The sequence below is a fragment of the Zonotrichia albicollis genome, unplaced genomic scaffold, assembly GCF_047830755.1.
Source record: "Zonotrichia albicollis isolate bZonAlb1 unplaced genomic scaffold, bZonAlb1.hap1 Scaffold_197, whole genome shotgun sequence".
NCBI classification, from domain to species: domain Eukaryota; kingdom Metazoa; phylum Chordata; class Aves; order Passeriformes; family Passerellidae; genus Zonotrichia; species Zonotrichia albicollis.
This window is the reverse complement of record NW_027428386.1, coordinates 1,594-27,581: the sequence shown is the minus strand read 5'-3', so window position 1 is coordinate 27,581 and position 25,988 is coordinate 1,594. Positions and strand designations below refer to the sequence as shown.

General features: G+C 59.8%; 2 protein-coding genes across 2 annotated transcripts; both read right to left on the bottom strand.

Moving 5' to 3' along the window:
• Nucleotides 1-575: 575 nt before the first annotated feature.
• SF1 (splicing factor 1) lies at nucleotides 576-15,701 on the bottom strand. Its single transcript, XM_074533967.1, is given in 16 exon segments — nucleotides 576-1,022; nucleotides 1,025-1,201; nucleotides 1,203-1,261; nucleotides 1,941-2,029; nucleotides 2,031-2,091; nucleotides 3,105-3,164; nucleotides 5,003-5,246; nucleotides 7,503-7,677; nucleotides 8,216-8,323; nucleotides 8,407-8,522; nucleotides 8,601-8,784; nucleotides 9,202-9,291; nucleotides 9,400-9,552; nucleotides 11,500-11,575; nucleotides 14,269-14,394; nucleotides 15,188-15,701. Coding segments are annotated over 16 exon segments (2,304 nt in total). The 5' UTR covers nucleotides 15,660-15,701; the 3' UTR covers nucleotides 576-908.
• Nucleotides 15,702-16,839: 1,138 nt separating this feature from the next.
• On the bottom strand, nucleotides 16,840-25,774 carry MEN1 (menin 1). The gene is given in 11 exon segments (XM_074533968.1): nucleotides 16,840-17,784; nucleotides 17,786-17,974; nucleotides 18,748-18,912; nucleotides 19,688-19,802; nucleotides 20,509-20,645; nucleotides 21,275-21,362; nucleotides 21,591-21,631; nucleotides 21,922-22,050; nucleotides 22,705-22,913; nucleotides 24,021-24,469; nucleotides 25,642-25,774. Coding segments are annotated over 10 exon segments (1,833 nt in total). The 5' UTR covers nucleotides 24,463-24,469; nucleotides 25,642-25,774; the 3' UTR covers nucleotides 16,840-17,466.
• Between the last annotated feature and the right edge of the window lie 214 nt (nucleotides 25,775-25,988).

Genomic DNA, 25,988 nt, shown 5'->3' with positions numbered 1-25,988 from the left:
GAAGAGGGAGAAACACAGGAGAGGGGGACCCCGAGATTTTTTGGGGAGGGGGGGTTCAGGTTTGTGTCGTTGTCACCCCCCACCCCCTTACAGACCCTCCCCCCTCAATTCCTGCCCCCCACCCCCTCCTCAATTCAGGGCCGCCCCTGATTTTGGGGTGTTTTTTGGGGGGGGGAGGGGGGTAAACCAGTTCACAAGGTGGTCCCGGGGGGTCCCATAGATGTGGGAGGGGAGGGTACCCCAAAATCCATCAGTTCATGGGGGGGGGGAGGGACTCCCGCTGATGGAACAGCCCATTGGACGAGCGGTCAGGCAGGGGGGGGCTCCCCACAATCCCTCAGTTCTGGGGGGGCTCCCTGTGGTGTTTTAGGGGGGGCTCCTCATCGATTTCTGGGGAGGGGGAGCTCCTTATGATGGATCAGTCCTCGAGGGGGGGGATCCTCTGATGGTTTTTTTTTGAGGGGGGGTCCCCACAATGGTTTAGTCCTGGGGGAGATCCCCGCAATGGATCAGTCCTGGGGGGGATCCCCACAATGGATCAGTCCTGGGGGGGGATCCCATGGTGTTTCTGAGGGGAGGGAGGTCCTCACAATGGATCAGTCCTAAAGAGGGGGGAATCCCCTGATGTTTTGAGGAGGGGTCCCCACAATGAATCAGTCCTGGGGGAGATCCCACGGTGTTTTTGAGGGGGGGTCCCCACAATGTTTTTTTGAAAGGGGGGGGTCCCCACAATGTATCAGTCCTGGGGGAGATCCCACGGTGTTTTTGAAGGGGGGGGGTCCCCACAATGAATCAGTCCTTGAGGAGGGGATCCCCTCATGGTGTTTTTTGAGGGGGGGGGGATCCCCACCATGTTATCTTTCGAGGGGGGGGGTCCCCGCGCGGTCGGCAGTGTCCCCGAGGCTGGCTCAGTTCTGGGGGGGCGGCGGGGGGGGCGCGGGGGGCATGCCGAAGGGGGGCAGGGCGGGCACCCCCATGCCCATCATGGTGACGAAGTTAGAAGGGTCCATGGGGGGGGGGCGGCGGGGGCGGGGGGGGGCGCGTACATCAGCCCCCCGGAGCCAGGGGGCGGCGGGGGGGGCGGGGGCGCCCCGGGGGGCAGCGGGGGCTGAACCCCGGGGGGCAAAGGCACCATGGAGGGGCTGCCGGGGAGCGGGGGGGCCCCCGAAGAAGCCGCCCCCCCCCCCCGCCGCACCCCCCCCCGCCTGCTGCTGCCAGGGAGGGAGGGAGGCGCTGCCAGCGCTCGTGGTGGTCGTCGTATCTGCAGTTGGGGAAAGAAAGGGTTAATTAGCGCTGGGGGGGAAATTGGAGGGGAAAACAAAGGGTTAATTAGCGCTGGGGGGTAATTGGAGGGGAAAAGGAAGGGTTAATTAGTGCTGGGGGATAATTGGAGGAGGGGGGAAGTCATGGTAAAGGAGGCTGAGGTGATTAAAGGTGGGGGTTAATTAAGGGTAGAGGGGTAATTGGGGACAGGGGAAAGTGGACAGGGAATCCCGCCCCCAAAAAGGAACAAGACACCCCCATCGCAGAGGAGCTCATTTGGGATTTGGGTTAATTAGTGGGGTGTTAATTAAAGGCAAAACTCTGATTTGTAGGGGACCACACCCCCCCCTCTTAGGGTAATGGGAAATGACCCCAAAAAACCCAGGAAATGACCCCAAAATCCCAGGAAATGACCCCAAAATCCCAGGAAATGACCCCAAACCCCCAGGAAATGACCCCAAACCCCCAGGAAATGACCCCAAAATCCCAGGAAATTACCCCAAAAATCCAGGAAATGACCCCAAAATCCCAGGCAATGACCCCAAAAACCCAGGCAATGACCCCAAAATCCCAGGAAATGACCCCAAACCCCCAGGCAATGACCCCAAACCCCCAGGCAATGACCCCAAACCCCCAGGCAATGACCCCGAACCCCCCCGGGGCGCCCCCAGACTCACTTTGCTGCCAGGGCAAGGGGGTGCTGCTGCTGCTGGGGGGCGGCGGCGGCTGCTGCTGCCAGGGGGGGAGGGGCCCGGAGGGGGGGGGGCGGCTGCCCACCGGGCGGGGGGGGCGGCGGGGGCAGCATACCCAGCGGCGGCGGCATCATACCTGGGGAGGGGGCGTCAAATCGGGGGGTCAGGGGGGAGATATCTCATTGGGGAAGGGGAAATTGGGGGGGGCCAGGAGAGCCGGGGGTATTGGGGAGGGGGAAATTGGGGGGAGGTTAGGGGGGATTTGGGGTGCCAGGAGAGCCATTGATAGAGACATCTTATTGGGGAAGGGGAAATTGGGGGGGGCCAGGAGAGCCAGGGGTATTGGGGAGGGGGAAATTGGGGGGTTTGGGGGGAATTTGGGGTGCCAGGAGAGCCACTGACAGAGATATCATATTGGGGAGGGGGAAATTGGGGGGTTTGGGGGGAATTTGGGGTGTCAGGAGAGACAATAACAGAGACATCTTATTGGGGAGGGGGAAATTGGGGGGGTCAAGGGGAATTTGGGGTGCCAGGAGAGCCATTGATAGAGATCTCATATTGGGGAGGGGGAAATTGGGGTGCCAGGAGAGCCAGGGGTATTGGGGAGGGGGAAACTGGGGGTTTTGGGGGGATTTGGGGTGCCAGGACAGAGATATCTTATTGGGGAGGGGGAAATTGGGGTGTCAGGAGAGCCAGGGGTATTGGGGAGGGGGAAATTGGGGGGTTTGGGGTGTCAGGAGAGCCATTGATAGAGATATCATAATGGGGAGGGGGAAATTGGGGGGGTCAGGGGTATTGGGATTGTATTGGGGAGGGGGAGATTGGGGTGCCAGGACAGCCAGAGATACTGGGGAGGGGGAAACTGGGGGTGGGGTTCAGGGAGAATTTGGGGTGCCAGGACAGCCATTGATAGAGATATCATATTGGGGAGGGGGAAACTGGGGGGTCAGGGGGTACCAGGGGTACTTGGATTGTATTGAGGAGGGGGAAATTGGGGGGTGGGGTCAGAAGGATTTGGTGTCCCAAGACCCCCAATGACAGCACTCTCATACTATGGGAGCAGAGAATTGGGGGGTCAGGGTGAATTTGGGGGGTCAGGGGGTTACGGGGAAGGGGTTTTGGGGGTTTTTATTTGGGGAGGGGTCTCACCTTTTCCCTGGTGCAGGCGATAGACCCCAGAGCCCACCGGCGCATTTCCCAGGTACTGATCTTGAGGGAATGAGAGACCGTGGCCTTAAGGATGGGGGGGACCCCCCTCCCACCCCCCAAAAACACCCCCAGACCCAAAAACACAACCCAAAAACACCCCCAGACCCAAAAACACACCTCAAAAACACCCCCAGACCCAAAACACAACCCAAAAACACCCCCAGACCCAAAAACACCCCCAGACCCAAAAACACACCCCAAAAACACCCCCAGCCCCAAAAACACACCCCAAAAACACCCCCAGACCCAAAAACACACCTCAAAAACACCCCCAGACCCAAAAACACAACCCAACCCAAAATACACCCCCAGACCCAAAAAAACCCCAGTCCCCAAAAACAGAATCCCAGCCCCAAAAACACACCCCAACCCAAAATACACCCCCAGCCCCAAAACCACACCCCCAGCCCCCCAAAAAAATCAGCCCCAGCCCCAAAAACACACCCCCAAAACCCTCTTTTTTCATCCCAAAAAAGCCCCTTTTCCTCACCCCCACAACCCGTATTTTTCACCCTAAATCCCCTTTTTATCACCCCACAAAAAAACCCTCAAAATCCCTTTTTTACACAAAACCCGCCATTTTTCACCCTAAAACCCCAATTTTTCACCCCCCAAAAAAAACCCCAAGAACCGCCTTTTTTCACCCCCAAAATATCATTTTTTTTCACCCCAAAAACCCATTTTCCATCCCCAAAACCCCTCTTTTTTCACCCCAAAAAACCCATTTTCATTCCAAAAAAAAAAAAAAATCCCTTTTTTCACCACCCCAAAATCCCTTTTTTCACCCCCAAAACCCCCATTTCTTACCCCAAAAACCCCTTTACTCACCGCAAAAAAAACCCCAAAAAACCCCTTTTTCCACCCCAAAAAACCCTATTTTTCACCCTAAAACCCCCCAAAAAAACCCTTTTTTCACCCCAAAAAACCCCATTTTTCACCCCAAAAAACCCTATTTTTCGCCCTAAAACCCCCCAAAAAACCCTTTTTTCCACCCCAAAAAAACTCCATTTTTCACTCCCAAAAAAATCCCCAAACCAATAAAAATTTTCACCCCAAAAAATCCCATTTTTCACCCTAAAACCCCCCAAAAAAACCCTTTTTTCACCCCCAAAAAACCCCATTTTTCACCCTAAAACCCCCCTAAAAAACCCCTTTTTTCACCCCAAAAAACCCTATTTTTCACCCTAAAACCCCCCAAAAACCCCTTTTTCCACCCCAAAAAACCCTATTTTTCACCCTAAAACCCCCCAAAAAACCCCTTTTTTCACCCCAAAAAACCCTATTTTTCACCCTAAACCCCCCAAAAAACCCCCTTTTCCACCCCAAAAAACCCCTTTTTTCACCCCAAAAAACCCTATTTTTCACCCTAAAACCCCCAAAAAAACCCTTTTTTCACCCCCAAAAAACCCTATTTTTCACCCTAAAAAACCCTTTTTTCACCCCCAAAAAACCCTATTTTTCACCCTAAAACCCCCCAAAAAACCCCTTTTTTTACCCCAAAAAACCCTATTTTTCACCCTAAAACCCCCCCAAAAAAACCCCTTTTTTCACCCCCAAAAAAACCTTTTTTCACCCAAAAAACCCCATTTTTCACTCCCAAAAAAATCCCCAAAACAATAAAAATTTTCACCCCAAAAACCCCTATTTTTCACCCTAAAACCCCCCAAAAAAAACCCTTTTTCCACCCCAAAAAACCTCTTTTTTCACCCCAAAAAAACCCATTTTTCACTCCCAAAAAAATCCCCAAAACATAAACAAAATAAAAATTTTCACCCCAAAAAATCCCATTTTTCACCCCATTTTCCCCCCGTTTTGCCCCCGTGCAGGATCGTCCGTACCCATGTGGTGGGGCCCGGGGTGCCCGGGGGGGTGCGGCCCCCCGCCCATGGGGGGGTGGTGGGGCTGCATCCACGGGGGGGGCCCGTTGGGGGTGTGCTGCAGGGGGTGCCCCCCGTGCCCCCCGCCCATGCCAGCCATGGGGTGCGGGAAGCTGTGGGGACCCCCGGGACCCCCCGGCCCCCCGTGCAGGCCGTGGTAGGGACGGCTCTCCGAGGGGGCCGAGCTCATCCAGGGGGGGCGGCTCTGGGGGGCACAAAAATGGGGGTCAGGGGGGAAAATGGGGGGTCAGAGAGGGGGAAATGGAGGGTTTGGGGGGGAAAAAGGGGGGTCAGGGGGAAAAATGGGGTGTCGGGGAGGGGGAAATGGGGGAAAAAAGGGGGTCGGGGGGGTTTGGGGGTGTCAGGGAGGGGGAAATGAGGGGTTTAGGGGGGAAAAAAGGGGGTCAGGGGGCAAAAATGGGGGGGTTATGGGGATTTTGGGGGGCGTTGAGGGGGTTTTGGGGGGTGTCAGGGGGGGTTTGGGGGTGTCAAAGGGGTTTGGGGGTGTCAGGGAGGGGGAAATGGGGGGTTTGGGGGGGAAAAAAGGGGGTCGGGGGGCAAAAATGGGGGGGTTATGGGGATTTTTGGGGGGCGCTGAGGGGGTTTGGGGGTGTCAGGGAGGGTTTTGGGGGGGTTATAGGGGTTTTTTGGGGAGGGGTCACTCACTGGGGAAGGAGCTGCTCCCACTGACCAGGGGCTGCTTTTGGGGGGAACTCAGGGGTGGGTGTGTGAATTCTGGGGGTTCCCGGAGGGGTTTTTGGGGGTCACTCATTGATCCTACACCTGACCAGGGGCTGCCTTTGGGGCAGGAATTCAGGGGTGGCTGTGTGGGTTCTGGGGGTTCCCAGAGGTGTTTTTGGGGTGTCACTCACTTTTCTCTTACCTGACATGGGGCTGGTTTTGGGGGGGGGGTTTCAGGGGTAGGTGTGTGAATTCTGGGGGTTCCCAGAGTGGGTTTTGGGGGGTCATTCACTGGGGAGGGGGCTGGTCCCACACCTGACCAGGTGCTGGACAAAGGCTGGTTTGGGGGGGGGGGGGGTCAGGGATAGATGTGAGAATTCTGGGGGGGTCCCAGAGTGGTTTTTGGGGGGTCACTCACTGTTACCCCACCTGACCAGGTGCTGCTTTTGGGACAGCAGTTCAGGGATAGGTTAGGGGGCTCTGGGGGCTCCCAGGGGTGTTTTTGGGGGGGTCACTCACTGTTCCCACACCTGAACAGGTGCTGCTTTTGGGGCAGTTCAGGGACAGGTGTGGGGGCTCACAGAGTGGTTTTTGGGGGGTCACTCACTGTTCCCACACCAGATGTGGGGCTGGTTTTGGGACAGCAGTTCAGGGATAGGTTAGGGGGCTCTGGGGGCTCCCAGAGGGGTTTTTGGGGGGTCACTCACTGTTACCCCACCAGGTATGGGGCTGGTTTTGGGGCAGCAGTTCAAGGGCAGGGTTAGGGGGCTCTGGGGGCTCCCAGAGGGGTTTTTGGGGGTCACTCAATCTTCCCACACCTGAACAGGTGCTGGTTTTGGGACAGGAACTGAGGGGTAGGTGTGTGAATTCTGGGGGTTCACAGAGTGGTTTTTGGGGGGGTCACTCACTGTTCCCACACCAGGTATGGGGCTGGTTTTGGGACACCAGTTCAGGGATAGGTTAGGGGGTTCTGGGGGTTCCCAGAGGGGGTTTTGGGGGTCACTCAATCTTCCCACACCTGCCCAGGTGCTGCTTTTGGGACAGCAGTTCAAGGGCAGGGTTAGGGGGCTCTGGGGGCTCCCAGAGTGGTTTTTGGGGGGTCACTCACTGTTACCCCACCTGCCCAGGTGCTGCTTTTGGGGAAGTTCAGGGACAGGTGTGGGGGCTCACAGAGTGGTTTTGGGGGGGTCACTCACTGTTCCCACACCTGCCCAGGTGCTGCTTTTGGGACACCAGTTCAGGGATAGGTTAGGGGATTCTGGGGGTTCACAGGGCTGTTTTTGGGGGGTCACTCAGTTCCCACACCAGGTATGGGGCTGGTTTTGGGGCAGCAGTTCAAGGGCAGGGTTAGGGGGCTCTGGGGGCTCACAGGGGTGTTTTTGGGGGGTCACTCACTGTTCCCACACCTGCCCAGGTGCTGCTTTTGGGGCAGTTCAGGGACAGGTGTGGGGGCTCCCAGAGGGGTTTTGGGGGGTCACTCACTGTTCCCACACCAGGTATGGGGCTGGTTTTGGGACAGCAGTTCAAGGGCAGGGTTAGGGGGCTCTGGGGGTTCACAGGGGTGTTTTTGGGGGGTCAATCTTCCCACACCTGAATAGGTGCTGGTTTTGGGACAGGAACTGAGGGGTAGGTGTGTGAATTCTGGGGGTTCCCAGAGGGGGTTTTTGGGGGGTCACTCACTGTTCCCACACCAGGTATGGGGCTGCTTTTGGGACACAAGTTCAGGGATAGGTTAGGGGGCTCTGGGGGCTCACAGGGCTGTTTTTGGGGGGTCACTCACCGGGGGGGGCTGGCCCCCAGCCTGGCTGGCTGCACGGTGGCTGCTGGACAAGGGGCTGTTGTTGTGGGCGGCGTTGGAGCTCACGGACACCGGGGCCTCGCCCAGCTCGGCCATCAGGGACAGGTACTCCTTGTCCATCCGAGCCTTGTCCTGGGCAGACTGGGGGTCCCCAGGCCTGGCAGGGATTGGGGGGGGCATGGTGAGCTTGGGGGGGGGGCTGCACCCCCAAATCCCCCCCCCCCAGCCCAACTCTGGTCCCAAGGAAAAGCTCTGGGGGATTTCAGAGGGGCTGGAGAAGATTTAAGGGTGTTTGGTGTGGTTTTGGGGAAATATCAGGTAGACTGGTTTTATCCCAAAAGGGTTTTTAAGGACTTGGTGGAATCCCAGAGGTTTAGAGGAGATTCTGAAGGATTTGGGGAGATCTTGGGGCTGATTTAGGGAATCTCAAGGTTTGAGAACAGTTGAGCTCTCAGAGATATTTGTACAGAGTTCAGGTGGAATCTCAAGCAGATCTCAAGAAGTTTGGGAAGATCTCGAGGCTGATTTAAGGAATCTCACGGTTTGGAAATATTGAGCTCTCAGAGATTTAAGGATTTATACAAAGCTCAGAAGGAATCTCAACAGGTTTGGGAGGATCTCAGGAGGATCTGGTGGGGTTTTGGGGGACATTTAGTGACTCCCACCAGGATGTGAGGGTTTATTTTGGGGTTCACCTGGCAAACTTGCAGTCGGAGGCGATGTGCCCGGCGCCGCCGCACTTGGTGCACACCGTGGTGTTGGTGATGCTGCGAGTCTCGGTGCTCTGCCACGGCCTCAGGATGCTGGGGAGGGAGGGGGATCAGGGTTATTCAGGGGATTTGGGGGGGGGATTATTCATTAGGGTTTTTGGTGGGACCCCTCTGACCGATTGTCATCCTCCCGCAGGGTCCCGTTGAGCCGCGCCAGCTCCCGCAGCTGCATCTTGCGCAGGTCGTTCTGGTCCTCGGGGGTCTCGATGCCCTGCTTCAGGATGTTCCTGATCTGGGGGGCACAGTGGGTGTCACATTGGGGGGCTGCACCCCTAAACACCCCCCAAACCCATTAGGGACACCCCCAAACCTGCTCCACGGCTTTCTTGACGTTCTCCATGGTGTTGGCGGTGACGAGGGCGTGCAGGGGCTCGTCCTCGCCCGGCAGCATCTGCCCGTCCTTGCGGCCAACCTTGCCCTCCTTGACAGAGCCCTTGCCCCTGATCATGATCTTGGCATTGCACTCCTTCTCGATGTTCTTCAGGGTGTTCCCCCTGGGAATGGGGCACCAGGACAGGCAGCTCACACAGGGGGACACTCACAGAGCTCACCTGTCCTTTACCCTCGCCCTGGGTTTGTTCCCTCTTTATGTTCTGCTTGGGGATTTTGGGGGGATGAACCTCACAAATCCATCAGGGCACCCATATTGTGAGGAGTGGAGAACTGGATCATCGTGAGCTCAGGCATGGTTGTGTCATTAAACATTAATGTTAAACATTAAACATTATTAAACATTAAATAACCCTGCGTTCATTAGTGGGGGATTGTGGGGTCACCCATACTGGGACCCTGCAGATGTTGGGATGAGAACCCAGCAGCACCTCGGTGTTTCCATCAACTCCCCACATTCCTGGGGTGAAGCCCCCAGCCCCAGAGCCCTCCGAGCCCCCCCAGGATCTCGGGGTGCCCACCTGGGCCCGATGAGGAGCCCCACAAAGTTGATCTCGGGGTACTCATCCTGCGGGATCATCACCTTGTCGCTCACCCGCGTCGCCGGCGGCCTGGGGAACGACAAAAAAAAAAATAAAAATCGAGGTTCAAACCTTTGGGGGAACCCCAAATTGGGCAGAACCAGCCCCAAATCAGGGTGGGGAGGGGTCTCTCCTCACTTGTAGTCAGCTGGGGGTTTGAAGTCGGGGTTCAGGGCCACCATCTCGGTGATGAGGTTGTGCCTCTCCTCCTCCAGCTTCTTGCGCGTGCGGAACTCGCGCGTGTTCAGGCGCTTCCCCTCGCTGTTGTAGATGGGCTCCGGGGAGGGGGACCTGCTCCGGGGGGTGGGGGGGTCACTGCGAAGCCCCCAGACCCCTCATGGTGTGTGGGGGGGGGCTGTACCCCCAGAACCCCCTCCCCAACCCCCGGGCGTGGGGGGGGCTCTTCCCTCCCCTCGCTGTTGGCGATGATGGGGAGGGGGATGTGGAAGGGTGGGGAGGGGTCCCCAAACCACCACAAACCACCCTCCCCCCCCCACCATGGCCACCCTGTGCCACTGCCCCCACCCACCCCCAGGAGGGGATAATTAGGGATGTAGAGCGTTAATTAACACCCAATTAAGGCCAGCAGAGCACAGCCCTCCCCCTCCCCAAACCAGCCCCTCTCTCTGCCCGTTCCGCCTTTGCTGGGTCAGGGTTTGGCCCCTTTGGGCCCGGTTTTGTTGTTTCTCCCTGGCTTTGCCCCGTTCCTGCTCCTTTTGTCCCAGGTTGTGCCCAGTTCTCCCAATTGTATTTTTATTTTTTTTGCCCAATTTCCCGGTTTCTAGAGGAGGAAAAGGTCTGGGGGGGCCGCGTGGCTTTGGCAGCCCCGGAGGGAAGAGTCAAGGTCGCTTGAGCTGAGCCGTGTCGGGGTGAGAAAATCAGATTATGATTAAAAATCAGAATTATCAGCGAGGAAGGAAAAATAAAAAAAAATAATAATAATAATAAAAAAAAAAAAAGAGTCAGAATCGCTCGGGTTTGGTTAAATCTTGGCTCCCCTTCCCCCAACCCCAAAATAGCGAAATTTTGGCAGCGGCTGCAAGAAGGGAAGAGATTAAGGCGGATCCTCCAAAAACAGCCGGCGCGGGCGACAGTCGAACCTGCCCCCGGTTTGGGGGGAAAAAGCGACTTTTCGGGGTTGGCAGCAGCCGGGTCCTCGGTGGAACTGCGACGTCACTGTCCCCGCTCGTGATTAATCGTTAATTCATTAATTAATCCCCCCCCAGAACCAGCGCTAACGACGCCGCAGCGGGGGAGCGGCCTCGGCCCGGGGGCGCTGCAGGAGCAAGGCTGGGTTAGCGCGGGGGGCCTGCGCCCCCCCAAACCTGGGAGACCCCCAAAACCTGGGGCTGTGGGTGTGCTGGGGTGGGGGGGTGGGGGTGTGAGACCCCTCCCCAAAACCTGGGGGGGGGGGCAGAGGTGTCCCCTTCCCCCCCCGGTCACCGCAGGGTGAGGGACCCCCGAAAGGTGAGGGACCCCCAAAAGGTGAGGGATCCCTGAGGACACAGGGACCCCCCCACCCCACCCAGAGTTGGGGACCCCCCCCACAAGAGCAGGGGGTCCCTGAGGGGTGAGGGACCCCCCGTCCTGCCCTGCCACAGAAAAACGGGGCCAAAACAGGAGGAAAAGGTGAAGAGAGGGAGTGCAGGGGGGAATTTGGCTCTTTGAAGGGGCAACAGCAGCTCTGCCCCCTCCTCAGAGAAAAACTGGGGTGAAAAGGGGGAGAAAGGAGAGGGAAAAGGGGGTGCAGTGGGGCTGGGGGTGCTCATTAAGCCCCCAGAGCTCATTAAGCCCCCACTGCAGCTCATTAACCAGCCCCAGGCTGGGCTCAGGGGGAACACCCCAAATTGGAGAGGGGGATGGGGGGGGGGGTTCCAGAGCAGCACCCCCAAACTGAGGAATGGAACACCCCAAACTGGGGAGGGGCCTGGATCCAGAGCAGCACCCCCAAACTGAGGAATGGAACACCCCAAACTGGGGTGGGTGGGGCCTGGATCCAGAGCAGCACCCCCAAACTGAGGAGTGGAACACCCCAAACTGGGGGGGGGCCTGGATCCAGAGCAGCACCCCCAAATCCAGGTGAGGAAAATCAGGGGAGGGAAAGGGGGGGGGTCCCGAGCTGTCCTGGATATTGGGGAGGGGGGGGGGGCACAGCCAGGGGGGGTCTCCCCAGGTTTTGGGGGGGGCCCCGGGGGGGGTGCCCAGGTTTTGGGGGGGGCAGGGGGGGGAGGTCCCGACCTGTCCTCGGGGTTAGGGGGGATGCCCAGGTCTCCCGTGCGCAGTTTGCGGGTCAGGTCTTCGATCTGCAGTTGCACTGGAAGGAACCCGGTCCCGGAGAGGTGAGAGAGACACAGTTACAAAACACCCACATTTTACACCCCCCAAAATAAAAAAAAAATTAAAAAAAATTAAAAAATAAAAACCATTCCTACCCCAAAATTATCCTGTTCCAACCCAGCTTGGCTGGGTTTATATTTAATTTTTTTTTTTTTTTTTCTCTACCTACACCGGCTCCATGGCACCAAAACCAGGCATTAATGCCCTAAAACCAAATGGTTAGGGTGAGAAAAAGCAGGTGTTGTTAGCTAAAATTGACATTATTATAGCAGAAAAATACACCTTCTTAATGATAACAGCAGGTTATTAACCCAAAAAACACATTTGTTCCCCCCCAAAAAACGGGTTATTACCAAAAAAAGCAGGTTATCACAAAAGAAAAATAATCACATTGTTATCAAAAAATTCACAGTTTTACCCAAAAAAAGCACATTATTACCAAACCTCCTGCATTCTTATGGAAAATCTAGAGATTGTTATCATAAACCAGACATTATTACCTAAAATAGAAGATTATCGGTCAAAAAAAAGACATTATTTCCTAAAATATCACACTGTTACCTAAAATGTGAGATTATTACTAGAGAAGGTAAAAGTTATTACCTAAAACAATCACAGTTTTATCTAAAACAACCACAATTTTACCTAAAATGAGAGATTATTCCTTAAAAAATTCACATTGCCTAAAATAAGCACATTATTACCCAAAACACATGACTACTACTAAAAAAAGCAACTGTTATTACCTAGAACAGGGGATGTAATTAAACACAGTCATTATTACCTAAAACACCTGATTTTACTAAAAATAAAGGTTATCAGAAGAAAACTGTTACCTTAAAACACACAACAACAGCTAAAAATAAATTATTGTTAAAAAATGAACGTGGTTAACCAAGAGATTGTTGCATTAATGACACATTTTCACCTAAATCTGCATAAATTATTGCCCAAAATTTCAAGTTTTGGGTTAATTAATTTCCCCCACGTCCCAGGGGGTTTGATCCTGAATCCCAGGGGGGTTCTGACCCCAAATTCCCCAGATTTAACCCAAAATTTGGGGTTGTTCCTGATGTGATCCCAAATCCTGGAGGTTTAGCCCTGGAATCTCAGGGGGTTCTAACCCCAATTTCAGGGGAGTTTAAACTCAGAAATCTGTGGGTTCTGACCCTAAAATCCCATTTTTCCCCCAAATTTTACCAATGTGCGTGTGCTCCTGCTTGCACCTCAGCCTTGTGGGGTGGGCAAAGAAATCTGAGCCCAAACCCTGAGTTCTGACCCGAAACCCTGAGATCTGAGCCCAAACTCTCATTTCTGACCCGAAACCCTGAGATCTGAGCCCAAACTCTCATTTCTGACCCTAAACCCCAAGCCCTGACCCCAAATTCCGAGCTCTGACCCTAAAACCTTAGCTCTGAGCCTAAAACCCAAGTTCTGACCCCAAACCCCAAGCTCTGACCTCAAACCCCAAATTCTGACCCTAAACCCTGAGCTCTGAGCCTAAAACCCAAGTTCTGACCCTAAATCTCAAGTTCTGACCCCAAACCCCAAATTCTGACCCTAAACCCAAAGCTCGGACCCTACACCCAGAGCTCTGAGCCCAAACCCCAAGCTCTGGCCTCAAACCCCAAATACTGACCCTAAACCCTGAGCTCTGAGCCTAAAACCCAAGTTCTGACCCCAAACCCCAAGCTCTGGCCTCAAACCCCAAATTCTGACCCTAAACCCTGAGCTCTGAGCCCAAAGCCTGAGCTCTGAGCCTAAAACCCAAGTTCTGACCCTAAATCTCAAGTTCTGACCCCAAACCCCAAATTCTGACCCTAAACCCAAAGCTTGGACCCTACAGTCAGAGCTCTGAGCCCAAACCCTGAGCTCTGACCCTGAACCCCATACTCTGACTCTAAAATCAAAGCTCTGACCCTAAACCCCAAGCTCTGACCCCAAACCCCAAATTCTGACCCCAAACCCTGAGCTCTGAGCCCAAATCCCAAGCCCTGACCCTAAAACCCAAGTTCTGACCCTAAACCCAAGCCCTGACCACAAACACTAAGCTCTGACCCCACAGCCTGAGCTCTGTGCCCAAATCCTGAGCTCTGACCCTAAAACCCAAGCTCTGAGCCCAAACCCCAAATTCTGACCCTAAACCCAAAGCTTGGACCCTACAGCCAGAGCTCTGAGCCCAAAGCCTGAGCTCTGACCCTGAACTCCATACTCTGACTCTAAAATCAAAGCTCTGAGCCTAAACCCCAAGCTCTGAGCCCAAACCCAAAGCCCTGAGCCCACACCCCAAATTCTGACCCTAAACCCTGAGCTCTGAGCCCAAACCCTGAGCTCTGAGGCCACACCCCAAATTCTGACCCTAAACCCTGAGATGTGACCCCAAACCCCAAGTTCTGAGCCCAAACCCTGAGCTCTGACCCTAAAATCAAAGCTCTGACCCCAAACCCCAAGCTCTGACCCCAAACCCCAAGCTCTGACCCCAAACCCTGAGCTCTGACCCCAAACCCTGAGCTCTGACCCCACACCCCAAATTCTGACCCTAAACCCTGAGATGTGACCCCAAACCCCAAGTTCTGAGGCCAAAGCCTGAGCTCTGAGCCTGAACCCAAATTCCTGAGCCCACAGCCCGATCTCAGTGACCCCAAACCCCCGTTTCCCCCGAACGGTTACCGATGTAGGCGCGCTCCTGCTCGCGCGTCAGCCCGGGCGGGATCACCGTGGGCATCCCCGGGATCACCGTCTTCTGCTCCAGCGAGTCCTGGTTCCAGCGGCTGCGCTTCCGCTTCCGCGGGAAATCTGCGGGGAAACGCCGCGGTTCGGTCAAAGCCGCCAGCGCTGAGCCCCCCTCGGGGACCGGGGAGGGGTTTTGGGGGGTCTGGGGGTGTTTTTGGGGGGTCTGGGGGTGTTAAAAGGGGAGGTTTTGTCTCTCTGGGAGGGGTTTGGGGGGTCCCGCTCTGAGGGTTCCACTTTGGGTTTGCGTGTTCTGACACGTGTCCAAGCCGGGGTGGAGGCGGTGGGACCCCCAAATTGGGGGGAACCAGGAGCGGGGACCCCCAAATTGGGGGGTTACAACCCCCGGAAACCTCCAAATCGGGGGGATCAGAGCCCGGGGAACCCCAAACCGATTGGGATCAGAGCCCAGGGACCCCCGACTCGGGGGGATCTGAAGGCGGGGACCCTCAAAATGGGGGGATCTGATCCCAGTGGTCCTCAAATTGGAGGGATCAGAGCCCAAGGACCCCCAAATTGGGGGATTACAAACCCCGGAAACCCCCAAATTCGGGGATCAGAGGCCCGGGACCCCCGGATACCCCCAAATATTGGGAATCAGAGCCCAAAATGGGGCGCTTAGAGCCTGGGGACCCCCAAACCGGTGAGGATCAGAGCCCAGGGACCCCCAAATCCAGGGATTATAACCCGAGGACTCTCGAATCTGGGGTCACAACCCGTGGACACACAAGTCGGGAAGATTTAAGTCCTGAGCACCCCCAGAGTTGGGGGGTTACAGCCCGGGGACGCCGCCCAGACCCTCCCCGGGGGTCCCACAACCACCCCCACCCCCCCGGTATCCCCCTGGCCCGGGCCGTACCTGCCCTCCGGGGCTTGTGCGCGGCTCCCGCCCGTCCCCCCGCATCTCCCGGCCCGGTGCCCGCGCCCCCCGCGCCCTCCTCGGGCCGCGGCTGCTGCGGAGCCCCCGCGGGCTGGGGGGGGGCGGCGGGGGCGGCCGGCGGAGCCCCCGCGGGGGCCGCGGGCGGGTCATGGCCGGGCGGCGGCGACGGGAAGCGGAACTGCCCGTAGGGAGCGGCGGGCGGCGGCTGAGGGGCCGCGGGGCCGCCCGGAGGCTGCGGGGCCGCGGGGCCGCCCGGGGCCTGCGAAGGTGGAGGCGGCGGCGGCGGAGGCTGCGCCGGTGGTTGCGGCTGCGGAGGTGGCGGAGGCGGCGGAGGAGGAGGCGGAGGAGGCGGCAGAGCCGCGAAAGGGAAAGCGGCGGCGGCCATGGGGGCGCGGGGGGCGGCGGGGACGGGAGCGGGGCCGGGCTGGGCCGCGCTCGCCCCGGTCGCCATAGAACGGCCCCCGCGCGGCCTTCGCGAACCTTCCACGCCGCCGCGCCGCGCGCGCCGCGCTGATTGGCCGCGACGCGTGTCAATCAACAGAAGATCACACTGCGATAGGTTGAAGGAGCTGTCCGTCAAAGCTAAGGCCGCGGGGATTGGCCAGGAGCTGGACGGGGGGGCGGAGGTGGACGCTGAGGCGCTGGCGGCGGGGATTGGTCGGTGTGGCTGTCACTCAGGCGGAGTGCGGGGGAGGGGGAGGCCAGAACGGCGAGCAGTGATTGGGTGGAGTGGCGGAGGGCGGGACCCACCGCCGACGCTCCGCCACCATTGGCAGCACCACGCCCCGCCCCGCGCCCCCGGACGGGGACGGCGGGAAACCCCGTGCCGGGCATGAGTGACGTGCGCAGCAGACTTTGGCCGGGCGCAGCTGATTGGCTGCTTGCTCTGTCACTCAGCGAAGCTGCGCGCTGATTGGTGGCACAGGAGTTGAGGGCGGGTGGGAGAGCGGCCCGCCAAAACCTCTCGCGAAGCATGGCGGGAGCTCGCCCGCGCGCGGAGGATTATGGGAGCCACCCCCTCATGAGGGTCCGCTCCCCCCGCGCCCCCCAAAAACGGAGCCGGAGGCGCTCGGTGAAACAGCGGCACTTTTATTTGATTTTATTATCAATTATTCCATGGTCTCCTCCTCACCCGGGCTCTTGGAATCCCCTCCCGGTTCCCCCAAATCCGGGACCCCCCAAAGGCCTCGTGTTGTGTACCCCAAAACTGAGCTGTGCCCCCCAAAAATGCTCAGCCTGAACCTCCCCCTGCTCCACAAATCCACCTTTAAAGCTCCTGCACCCCCAAATCCAAACCCAACCAAATATTCCATTCCCAGCCTGTTGTACCCTTCAGCCCCTCCTCCATAAATTCCTCAAAAAATTCCTCCAAAAATTCTGCCCCAAATTCCTCCACAAATTCCACCCCAAATCCTCCACAAATTCCAACCCCATTTTGGGGACAGAATTTTTCTGGAACCTGTTGAGAAAGGGTTTGGGTGGCTTCACCCAGGACAGGTCCAGGCTGGAATTTTGGGGGTTTTGGGGCTCCCTAGGACCCTTTTTAGGGTCTCTTTGCGATTTTTGTGGTTCCCTAGGACCCTTTCTGTGGTCTCTTTAGGTAAGGCAGTGGGTACGCCCGGGGTGGGGGATTTTGGGGTTCCCTAGGACCATTTTTGGGGGTTTTTTTGGGTTCCCTATGACCTTTTCCAGGGTCTCTTGAGGAAGGGCAGCGGGTATGCCCTGGGCGGGGGACTTGGGGGTTTTTTGTGGTTTTTGGGGTTCCTTAGGACCCTTTCCGGGGTCTTTTGAAGAAGGGCAGGGGGTACACCCCGGGCAGGGGATTTTAGGGTTCCCTAGGACCACTTTTTTTGGGGTTCCCTAGGATCCCTTTCGGGGTCTCTTGAGGAAGGACAGGGGGGTTCTGCATCTCTCTGGGATTTTAGGGGTTTTTGGAGTTCCCTATGACCATTTTTGGGTTTTTTTTTGGGGTTCCCTAGGACCCTTTCTGTGGTCTCTTGAGGAAGGGCAGCAGGGGCGCCCCGGGCGGGGGATTTTAGGGTTTTTGGGGTCCGCTAGGACCCTTTTTTAGGATTTTTGGAGTTCCCTACAATCCCTTTCAGGGTCTCTTTAGGAAAGGCAGCGGGTACGCCCTGGGCGGGGGATTTTGGGGGCTCCCAGGACCATTTTTGGGGTTCCCTAGGAGCCTTTCCGTGGCCTCCTTAGGAAGGGCAGCGGGTACGCCCTGGGAGGGGGATTTTGGGGATTTTTGGGGGTCCCTAGGACCCTTTCCGTGGTCTCTTGAGGAAGGGCAGCGGGTACGCCCCGGGCGGCGCTCGGGGCCGCCGCGGCTGCACCTGGCTCTGCGCCGTGAGCTGCAGTTTGATGGCGCTCGAGTTCACCTTGGCCGCCCTCAGCAGCTCCTTCATCCCCCGCATCTTCTGGGAGCGGAACCGCAGCACGGGGCCCGTGGGCGGGGCCGCGGGGGTGGGCGGGACCGGGGGCGGGGCCGCGGGGGTGGGCGGGGCCGCGGGAGGGGCGGTGGGCGGGGCCTGGGCGGGGGGAGGGGCGGGGCCGGGGGGAGGGGGCGGCGGGGGCTCCTCGGGGCGGGGGGCGCGGGCAGGGGGGGGGGCGGCGCTCCGAGGCTTTCTTGGGGGTCGGGGGCTCCTCGGGTTTGGATTCGCGGCGGGGACCCCGGCGGCGGCAATCGCGGGGGTCTTCGGGACCCCCCAGATCTGTCTCGGGTGGGGTGGGGTCTTCGGAGAGGAGGGTCACCTGTTGGCGCACCTGGGGGGGGGGGGGGACATGGAGGGCATTTAGGGACCCCTACCCAACCAAGAGGTTTTTTGGGGGTCCCAATCTCTGGGAATGCCCCAAAAATGAGATGGGGGAACCCAGAATCTGCTCCGGACCCTCCAAGGGGGGATAGCAGACCCCACTCAGGAATCCCCCAAACCCCTAGGGATGTCCCAAAAAGAACATTGGGGACCCCCAAAAACCTCACCTGCCCCTAGAGCCCCCCAAACCCCCCGTGGGATCCCCAAAACCTCACCTGGCCCCCCCAAACCCCTCGAGGGACCCCCAAAAACCTCACCTGGCCATCTCCCATGCTGTCAGGACCCCCTCAAACCTCTTGGGGGACCCCCAAAACCTCACCTAGCCAGTTCCTCTTTGCCCAAAACCCCCCTAAACCCCTCGGGGGACCCCCAAAAACCTCACCTGGCCATCCAAGCAGCTCCCAGAGCCCCCCAAACCCCCCGTGGGATCCCCAAAAACCTCACCTGGCCATCGAGGTGGCCCAGGGACTGCACATGCAGCAGCAGGTGTGGGGCTCCCCTGCCCCAGGGACCCCCAAAACCCCTCGAGGGACCCCCAAAACCTCACCTGGCCATCTCCTCTTCCCCCAAATCCCCCAAAGGACCCCCAAAACCTCACCTGGCCATGGAAGCGGCCCACGCACTGCACATGCAGCAGCAGGTGTGGGGGCTCCCCTGCCCCAGGGACCCCCAAAACCCCTCGAGGGACCCCCAAAACCCCTCGAGGGACCCCCAAAACCTCACCTGGCCATCGAAGCGGCCCAGGGACTGCACGAGGAAGGTGGCCCAGCCCACGTGCAGCACCGGCGTGGGGCTGCCCTCCTCCCACCTGCAGATGCCGTCGTAGAAGCGCAGCAGGTGAGCGAAGCACTCGGGGTCCTGCAGGGCTGGGAGACCCCCGGGGGCCCCCTGAGGACCCCCCCGAGTCAGAGGGGATCCCCAAAAATGTGGGGGAACCCCATAAAAAGAGCTAAAATTTCCCCCCAGGGAAGGACCCACAGAGCCCCACACACACACACACACACACACCCAGGAGCCCCCAAATTTGGGGGTCCCAGCTCCAGAAGCCCCCAAATTCTGGGGTTCCCCACCCCAGAGGCCCCAAATTTGGGGGTCCCCCACACAGGAGCCTTCAAATTTGAGGGTGCCCAGCTACAGGAGCCCCCAAATTTGGGGCTCCCCCACCCCAGAGTCTCCAAATTTGGGAGTGTCCAGCTCCAGGAGCCCCCAGATTTAGGGGTCCCCCCCCCATGACCCCCAGATTTGAAGCTCCCCCACCCAGGACCCCCCAGATTTGAGGGTCCCCAGCTCCAGGAGCCCCCAAATTTGGGGGTCCCAGCTCCAGAAGCCCCCAAATTCTGGGGTTCCCCACCCCAGAGGCCCCAAATTTGGGGGTCCCCCACACAGGAGCCTTCAAATTTGAGGGTGCCCAGCTACAGGAGCCCCCAAATTTGGGGCTCCCCCACCCCAGAGTCTCCAAATTTGGGAGTGTCCAGCTCCAGGAGCCCCCAGATTTAGGGGTCCCCCCCCCATGACCCCCAGATTTGAAGCTCCCCCACCCAGGACCCCCCAGATTTGAGGGTCCCCAGCTCCAGGAGCCCCCAAATTTGGGGGTCCCCCACCCATGACCCCCCCAAATTTGAGGGTCCCCCACCCATGACCCCCCCAAATTTGGGGGTCCCACCTCGGCCCCCGGGGGGGGCTCGGCCGCCGCCTCCTTGAGCAGGTTGGGGATGACGTCATTGGCCACGTCAAAGAATTCCTTGTAGATCTCCTCATCCTCACGGCAGTAATTGTAACTGGGGGTACAGGGGGGGAATTGGGGGGCTGCCCCACAGATGTGGGGGGTACACAGGGCTTGGGGGGCACACAGGGCTTGGGGGTGCTGCCCCATAGATGTGGGGACCCCTAAAGAGGGCACAGAACCCCAAAAGAACAAAGGTACCCCAAGAACCCAACCCAGCCCAGGAACCCCACAGGTAACCCCAGGTACCCCCTAGGACCCCCCCCATTGCCCCCCACTCACTCCTGGACCCCCCATTCACCCAAAGTTTCCCCCAGAGCCCCCCACTCACTCCTGGACCCCCCAGGTACTCCCTAGGACCCCCCAGAACCCCGAAGTTGCCCCCCAGAGCCCCCCACTCACCCCGAGGTCACCCCCCAGAGACCCCCACTCACTCCTGGACCCCCCAGAACCCCAAGGTCGCCCCCCAGAGACCCCCACTCACCCCAAAGTCACTCCCCAGAGCCCCCCGTTGCCCCTCACTCACTCCTGGACTCCCCAGGTACCCCCTAAGACCCTCCCATTGCCCCCCCACTCACCCAAAGTTGCCCCCCATTGCCCCTCACTCACTCCTGGACTCCCCAGGTACCCCCTAAGACCCTCCCATTGCCCCCCCACTCACCCAAAGTTGCCCCCCATTGCCCCCCGCTCACTCCTGGACCCCCATGAGCCCAAAGGTGCCCCCCAGGCCCCCAAAGGTGCCCCCGTTGCCCCCCGCTCACTCCTGGATGACGGTGGCCGTGTCGGCCCAGGCCTGCAGCGCCTCCTTGACGTTCTTGTTGCGGCAGTGGAAGCCGGCCAGGTACAGGTAGGGGTAGATGTGCTCGTTGTTGTAGTGGGTGCGGGCAGAGTGGATGCCCTGCGGGCACACGGGGCTCAGGGCACACCTGGGCACACACCTGGGCACACCTGGGGCACAGCTGGGGGCACCTGGGTACACCTGGGCACTGCTCAGGGCACCTGGGATACACCTGGGCACACCTGGGGTACAGCTGGGGGCACCTGAGGTACAGCTGGGGACACCTGGGCACACCGGGGCACACCTGGGGCACAGCTGGGGGCACCTGGGTATGGCTGGGTACACCTGGGCACACCAGGGCACACCCCTGGGTATATCTGGAATACACCTGGCCACACCTGGGTACAGCTGGGGGCACCTGGGATACACCCAGGTACACCTGGACACACCTAGGCACACACCTGGACAAACACCTGAGCACAGCTGGGGAACACCTGGGCACACCTGAGGGCATCTGGGGACACCTGGGTGCACCTGGGTACAGCTGGGGCACACCTGGGCACACCCCTGGGCACACACATGGACACATCCCATGCTCACCTGGGCACCCTAGGCACACACCTGGGCACACAGACACACACCTGGGCACACAGACACACACCTGAGGCACACCTGAGCACACACCTGAGCACACACCTGAGCACACACCTGGGCACACAGACACACACCTGGGCACACCCAGTGCTCACCTGGTGGTACAGGGTCAGGGGGTCGGGTCTGCCCGGGGTGGGCTCCAGCTCCTCCAGGTCAGCCAGGTTACCCAGAGCCATGGGGTACCTGTGGGGCAGCTGAGGGGTGGGCTTGGGGGTCCCAGGGTGGGTTTGGGGGGGTCCTGGGGGGGTCCCAGGGTGGGTTTGGGGATCCCAGGGCAATTTGGGGGTCCCAGGGTGTGTTTGAGGGGGGTCCCAGGGTGGGTTTGGAGGGTCCCAGAGGGGGTTGGGGGGTCCCAGGGCAGGTGGGGGTGGTTTGGGGGGGTCCCAAGGTGGGTTTGGGGGTCCCTCTCACCTGTCCAGGTGTCCCATGTCGTAGAGCAGCCACAGCAGGCGCTGGGGGGAGAGGAGGGAGAGATGGGGGGTTGGGACACACCTGGGCCACATCTGGGGCACAGCTGGGCCAGTTCTGGGCCACACCTGGGGCACCCCTGGGCTACACCTGAGCCACACCTGGGCACACACCTGGGCCACAGCTGGACCAATCTTGCCCCACAACTGGGCCAGCCCTGCTCCTCACCTGGGCCAAACCTGGGCCAGTTCTGCCCCTCATCTGGGCTCACCTGTCCCCTACCTGTCCCCCAGGTGTCCCCCAGGTGTCCCCAGGTGTCCCCAGGTGCCCTCACCTGCTGCAGCTGCAGCAGCTCCAGGCTGTCGGTGTGGCCGTCGATGGAGGGGTTGATGGCGCACACCATGAACGCCACCTCCATGTGCCGCGTGCAGCGCAGGTAGGAGCCCTTCAGGTACAGCCAGCTCTGGGGACACACAGGGGACAGGTGACACAGGGGACAGGTGACACAGGGGACAGGTGACACAGGGACATGGGGACACATCCACCTGTGCTCCTTTCCCACCCCAATGTCCCCCCATCCCTTTGCCCCTCCCCATGTCCCCATTGTCCCTTTGACCCACTCACCCCAATGTCCCCATGACCCCTCCCATGTCCCTTTGCCCCCTCTCATGTCCCCCACTGCCCCTTTAACCCCCCCACCCCAAGGTCCCCATTGTCCCCTTGCCCCCCTCCCAGTGTCCCTCGTACCCTCTCAGCCACCCCGTATCCCACTGTCCCCATGTCCCCCTGTCCCTCTGACTCCTCCCACCTCCATGTTCCCAATGTCCCCATGACCCCTCCCATGTCCCACTGTCCCTTTGACCCCCCCACCATGTCACCTGTACCCTCTCAGCCCCCCAGTGTCCCCCTGTCCCCTTGCCCCCTGTCCCTTTGTCCCCTCCCATGTCCCCTGTACCCTCTCAGCCACCCCATGTCCCACTGTCACCATGACCCCCTGTCCGTTTGACCCCCTCACCCCAATGTCCCCCTGTCCCTCTGCCCCCTCCCCATGTCCCCCCTGTCCCTTTGCCCCTCCCAAGTCCCCCCTGTCCCTTTGCCCCCCCCATGTCCCCCGTACCCTCTCGGCCACCCCGGCCTGCACGGGCTGTCCCCTCCTGTCCTCGTTGCCCTTGCCGTGCCAGGTCACCTCGGCCGTTTGGGACCCCCCTGCCCCAAAGGCCACCCAGGCGTGGTCCTCGCTCAGGGCCAGGTGAACGTCGGGGAGCCCGAGCACCTGGCAGGCGCCCACCACGGCAAAGGCCACACCTGAGCTGTCCAGCTTGGTACCTGGGGGAAAAATGGGGGGCTTAGGGACCCCCAAACATCCCCCCAAATATCCCCCAAACATCCCCCAACCACGGCAAAGGCCACACCCGAGCTGTCCAGCTTGGTACCTGGGGGGACAATGGGGGGCTTAGGGACCCCCAAACATCCCCCCAAAACCCCCCAACCACGGCAAAGGCCACACCCGAGCTGTCCAGCTTGGTACCTGGGGGGGAAAGGGGGTTCAGAGACCCCCAAAACATCCCCAAATATCCCCCAACCCACACCTGAGATGTCCAGCTTGGTACCTGAGGGGACAATGGGGGGCTTAGGGACCCCCAAACATCCCCCCTAAACACCCCCACCCACACCCGAGCTGTCCAGCTTCGTACCTGGGGGGGGACAATGGGGTGAGAGACCCCCAAACATCCCCCCTAAACACCCCCACCCACACCCGAGCTGTCCAGCTTCGTACCTGGGGGGGACAGGGGGGGTCAGGGACCCCCAGACATCCCCAAAACCCCCACAGGGACACACAAAGACCCCCAGACCGCTGAGGGGACACAGGGACACACAGAGCCCCCAGAAGAAGGAGACAAGATCCACTGAGCACTGAGGCTGCTCCAGGTGAGACCCCAGCCCTAAAAACCCCCTCAGGACCCCTCCTCACCCCCTCAGGACCCTTCCTAACCCCCTCAGGACGCCCTCAGGACCCCTCCTCACACCCTCAGGACCCTCCTAACCCCCTCAGGACTCCTTGGGACACTTCCTAACCCCCTTGGGACCCCTCAGGACCCCTCCTCACCCCCTCAGGACCCTCCTAACCCCCTCAGGACCCCCTTGAGACCCCTCCTCACACCCTCAGGACCGCTCCTCACCCCTTCAGGACCCCTCCTAACCCCCTCAGGACCCCCTTGAGACCCCTCCTCACCTCCTTGGGACCCCTTGGGACTCCTCCTAATCCCCTCGGAACCCCTTCAGGACCCTTCCTCACCCCCTTGGGACCTCTCAGGACCCCTCCTCACCCCTTCAGGACCCCTCCTCACCCCTTCAGGACCCCTTCTAACCCCCTCAGGACCCCCTTGAGACCCCTCCTCACCCCCTTGGGACCCTCTCAGGACCCCTCCTCACCCGTGATGAAGCTGAAGAGCGACTGGATGTGCGCCCTGTCCTTGAAGTAGGAGCGGCTGAGGCTGTTCCAGATCACGTCGGACACTTTCCTCACCAGCTCCCGCGAGGAGCAGCCGTCGGGCCGGGGGTACAGCGACAGGTCCACGGCGCCCCGGATCTGCGCCGTGAAGCGGGCGTAGAGCGCGGCCACGATGGACAGCTCGGCCACCGGGAAGTACAGCCGGGTCTGGGGGTCCGGGCCCGGCCGCGACTCGAAGGTGAGGCCGGGCACGTTGGTGGGCAGCACCCGGTTCACGGCCAGGAAATGCTCCACGAAGCCCAGCACCAAGGAGAGCAGCACCAGGTCGGGCTCGGGCTGGCGCAGCTCGGCCTCGAAGAGACGAACGACGGCGGCCACGGAGCGGAGCGGGAACAGGGCCTTCTGCCAGGGCTTCAGCCCCATGGTGGGGCTAAGGGGACAAAAATGGGGGTCTCAGGGGGAATAGAGCTTTCTGCCACGGCTTCAGCCCCATGCTGGGGCTGTGTGAGGGGAGAAATGGGGGAAAATGGGGGTCTCAGGGGGAACAGAGCCTTCTGCCAGGGCTTCAGCCCCATGCTGGGGCTGGGGGGAGAGAAATGGGGGAGTTTTGGGGGTTTTGGGAGTTCTGGGGGTGTCAGGGGGAACAGAGCTTTCTGCCAGGGCTTCAGCCCCATGGTGGGGCTGGAGGGGAAAGAAATGGGGGGCTTAGGGGGAGTTCTGGGGGTTTTGGAGGGAGTTCTGGGGGTCTTGGGGGCAACAGAGCCTTCTGCCAGGGCTTCAGCTCCCTGATGGGGCTGGGGGGAAAAATGGGGGTCCCAGGAGGAGTTCTGAGGGTTTTAGGGGGAGTTTTGGGGGTTGTGGGGGAGTTCTGGGGGGTCTCAGGGGGGAACAGAGCCTTCTGCCAGTGCTTCAGCCCCATGATGGGGGCTGGTGGGAGAAATGGGGGTCTCAGAAGGGGTTTTGGGGGAGTTCTGGGGGTCTCAGGAGGAGTTTTGGGGGTCTCAGGAGGAGTTCTGAGGGGTTTGGGGTGATCTCTGGGGGTCTCAGGGGCTGAGGGAGCTGCCCACAGAGGGGAACAGGAGCAGTGGTTCCAGCCCCACTGATGGGGAAATGGGGGGAAACAGTGGTGGGGTCTCAGGGGAAATGGGGAGGGGGTTACAGGGGGGATTTATAGGGGAAAAAAATGGGGATTTATAGGGGAAAAATTGGGATTTATATGGGAAATATTGGAATTTATGGGGGGGTCCCAGAGCCGGGACAGAGCGAGGGCGGGGAACAGCAGCGCCTGGCGGGGTTGGAACCCACGGGAGGGACTGAGGGGAAATGAGGGGTCGGGGGTCTCCTGGGGGCGTTACCGGGGTCCCAGAGGGGCTCAAACCCGGGGGAGGCTCTGAGGGGAATTCGGTAAAACCCCGTGAAGGACCCGCCCCTTCCCGGCACCACCAAACCCTCAGGAAACGCTCAGGGAGCAGCCGGGACCCTCCCCACAACCTCCCCCCCGTGCCGGAGCCCACCCAGGACCCCCAGACCCCCCCTCAGAGCCGGTCCCGACCCCTCCGGACCCGCCCCGGTCCCGGCACTGCCCCCCCCCCCTCCCCTCACCGGGGCCGCCGCCGGCGCGGGCAGCGCGGGGCACGACGGGAGTGGGCGGGGCCTGCGCGCGGCGCCGGCCGCGATTGGGTGAGAGCGGTGGGTGTGGTCTAGGGGGCGTGGTCTTGATGGGTGTGGTAATGAGGGGGCGTGGTTTGCGTGGTGGGAGTGGTCACGGCTTTCTCCCGAACCAACGCAATTTTCCCGAAAGCCCCGATTTCCCTCCAAATTCCTCCAATTTCACCTCAAAATCTCCCCCGATACCACCCCAAATTTCCTCCTATTTCTTCCCAAAATCCCCCCCGATGTCTCCCCAAAATGCCTCCTGATTTCACCCCAAAAATCCCTCCGATTTCACC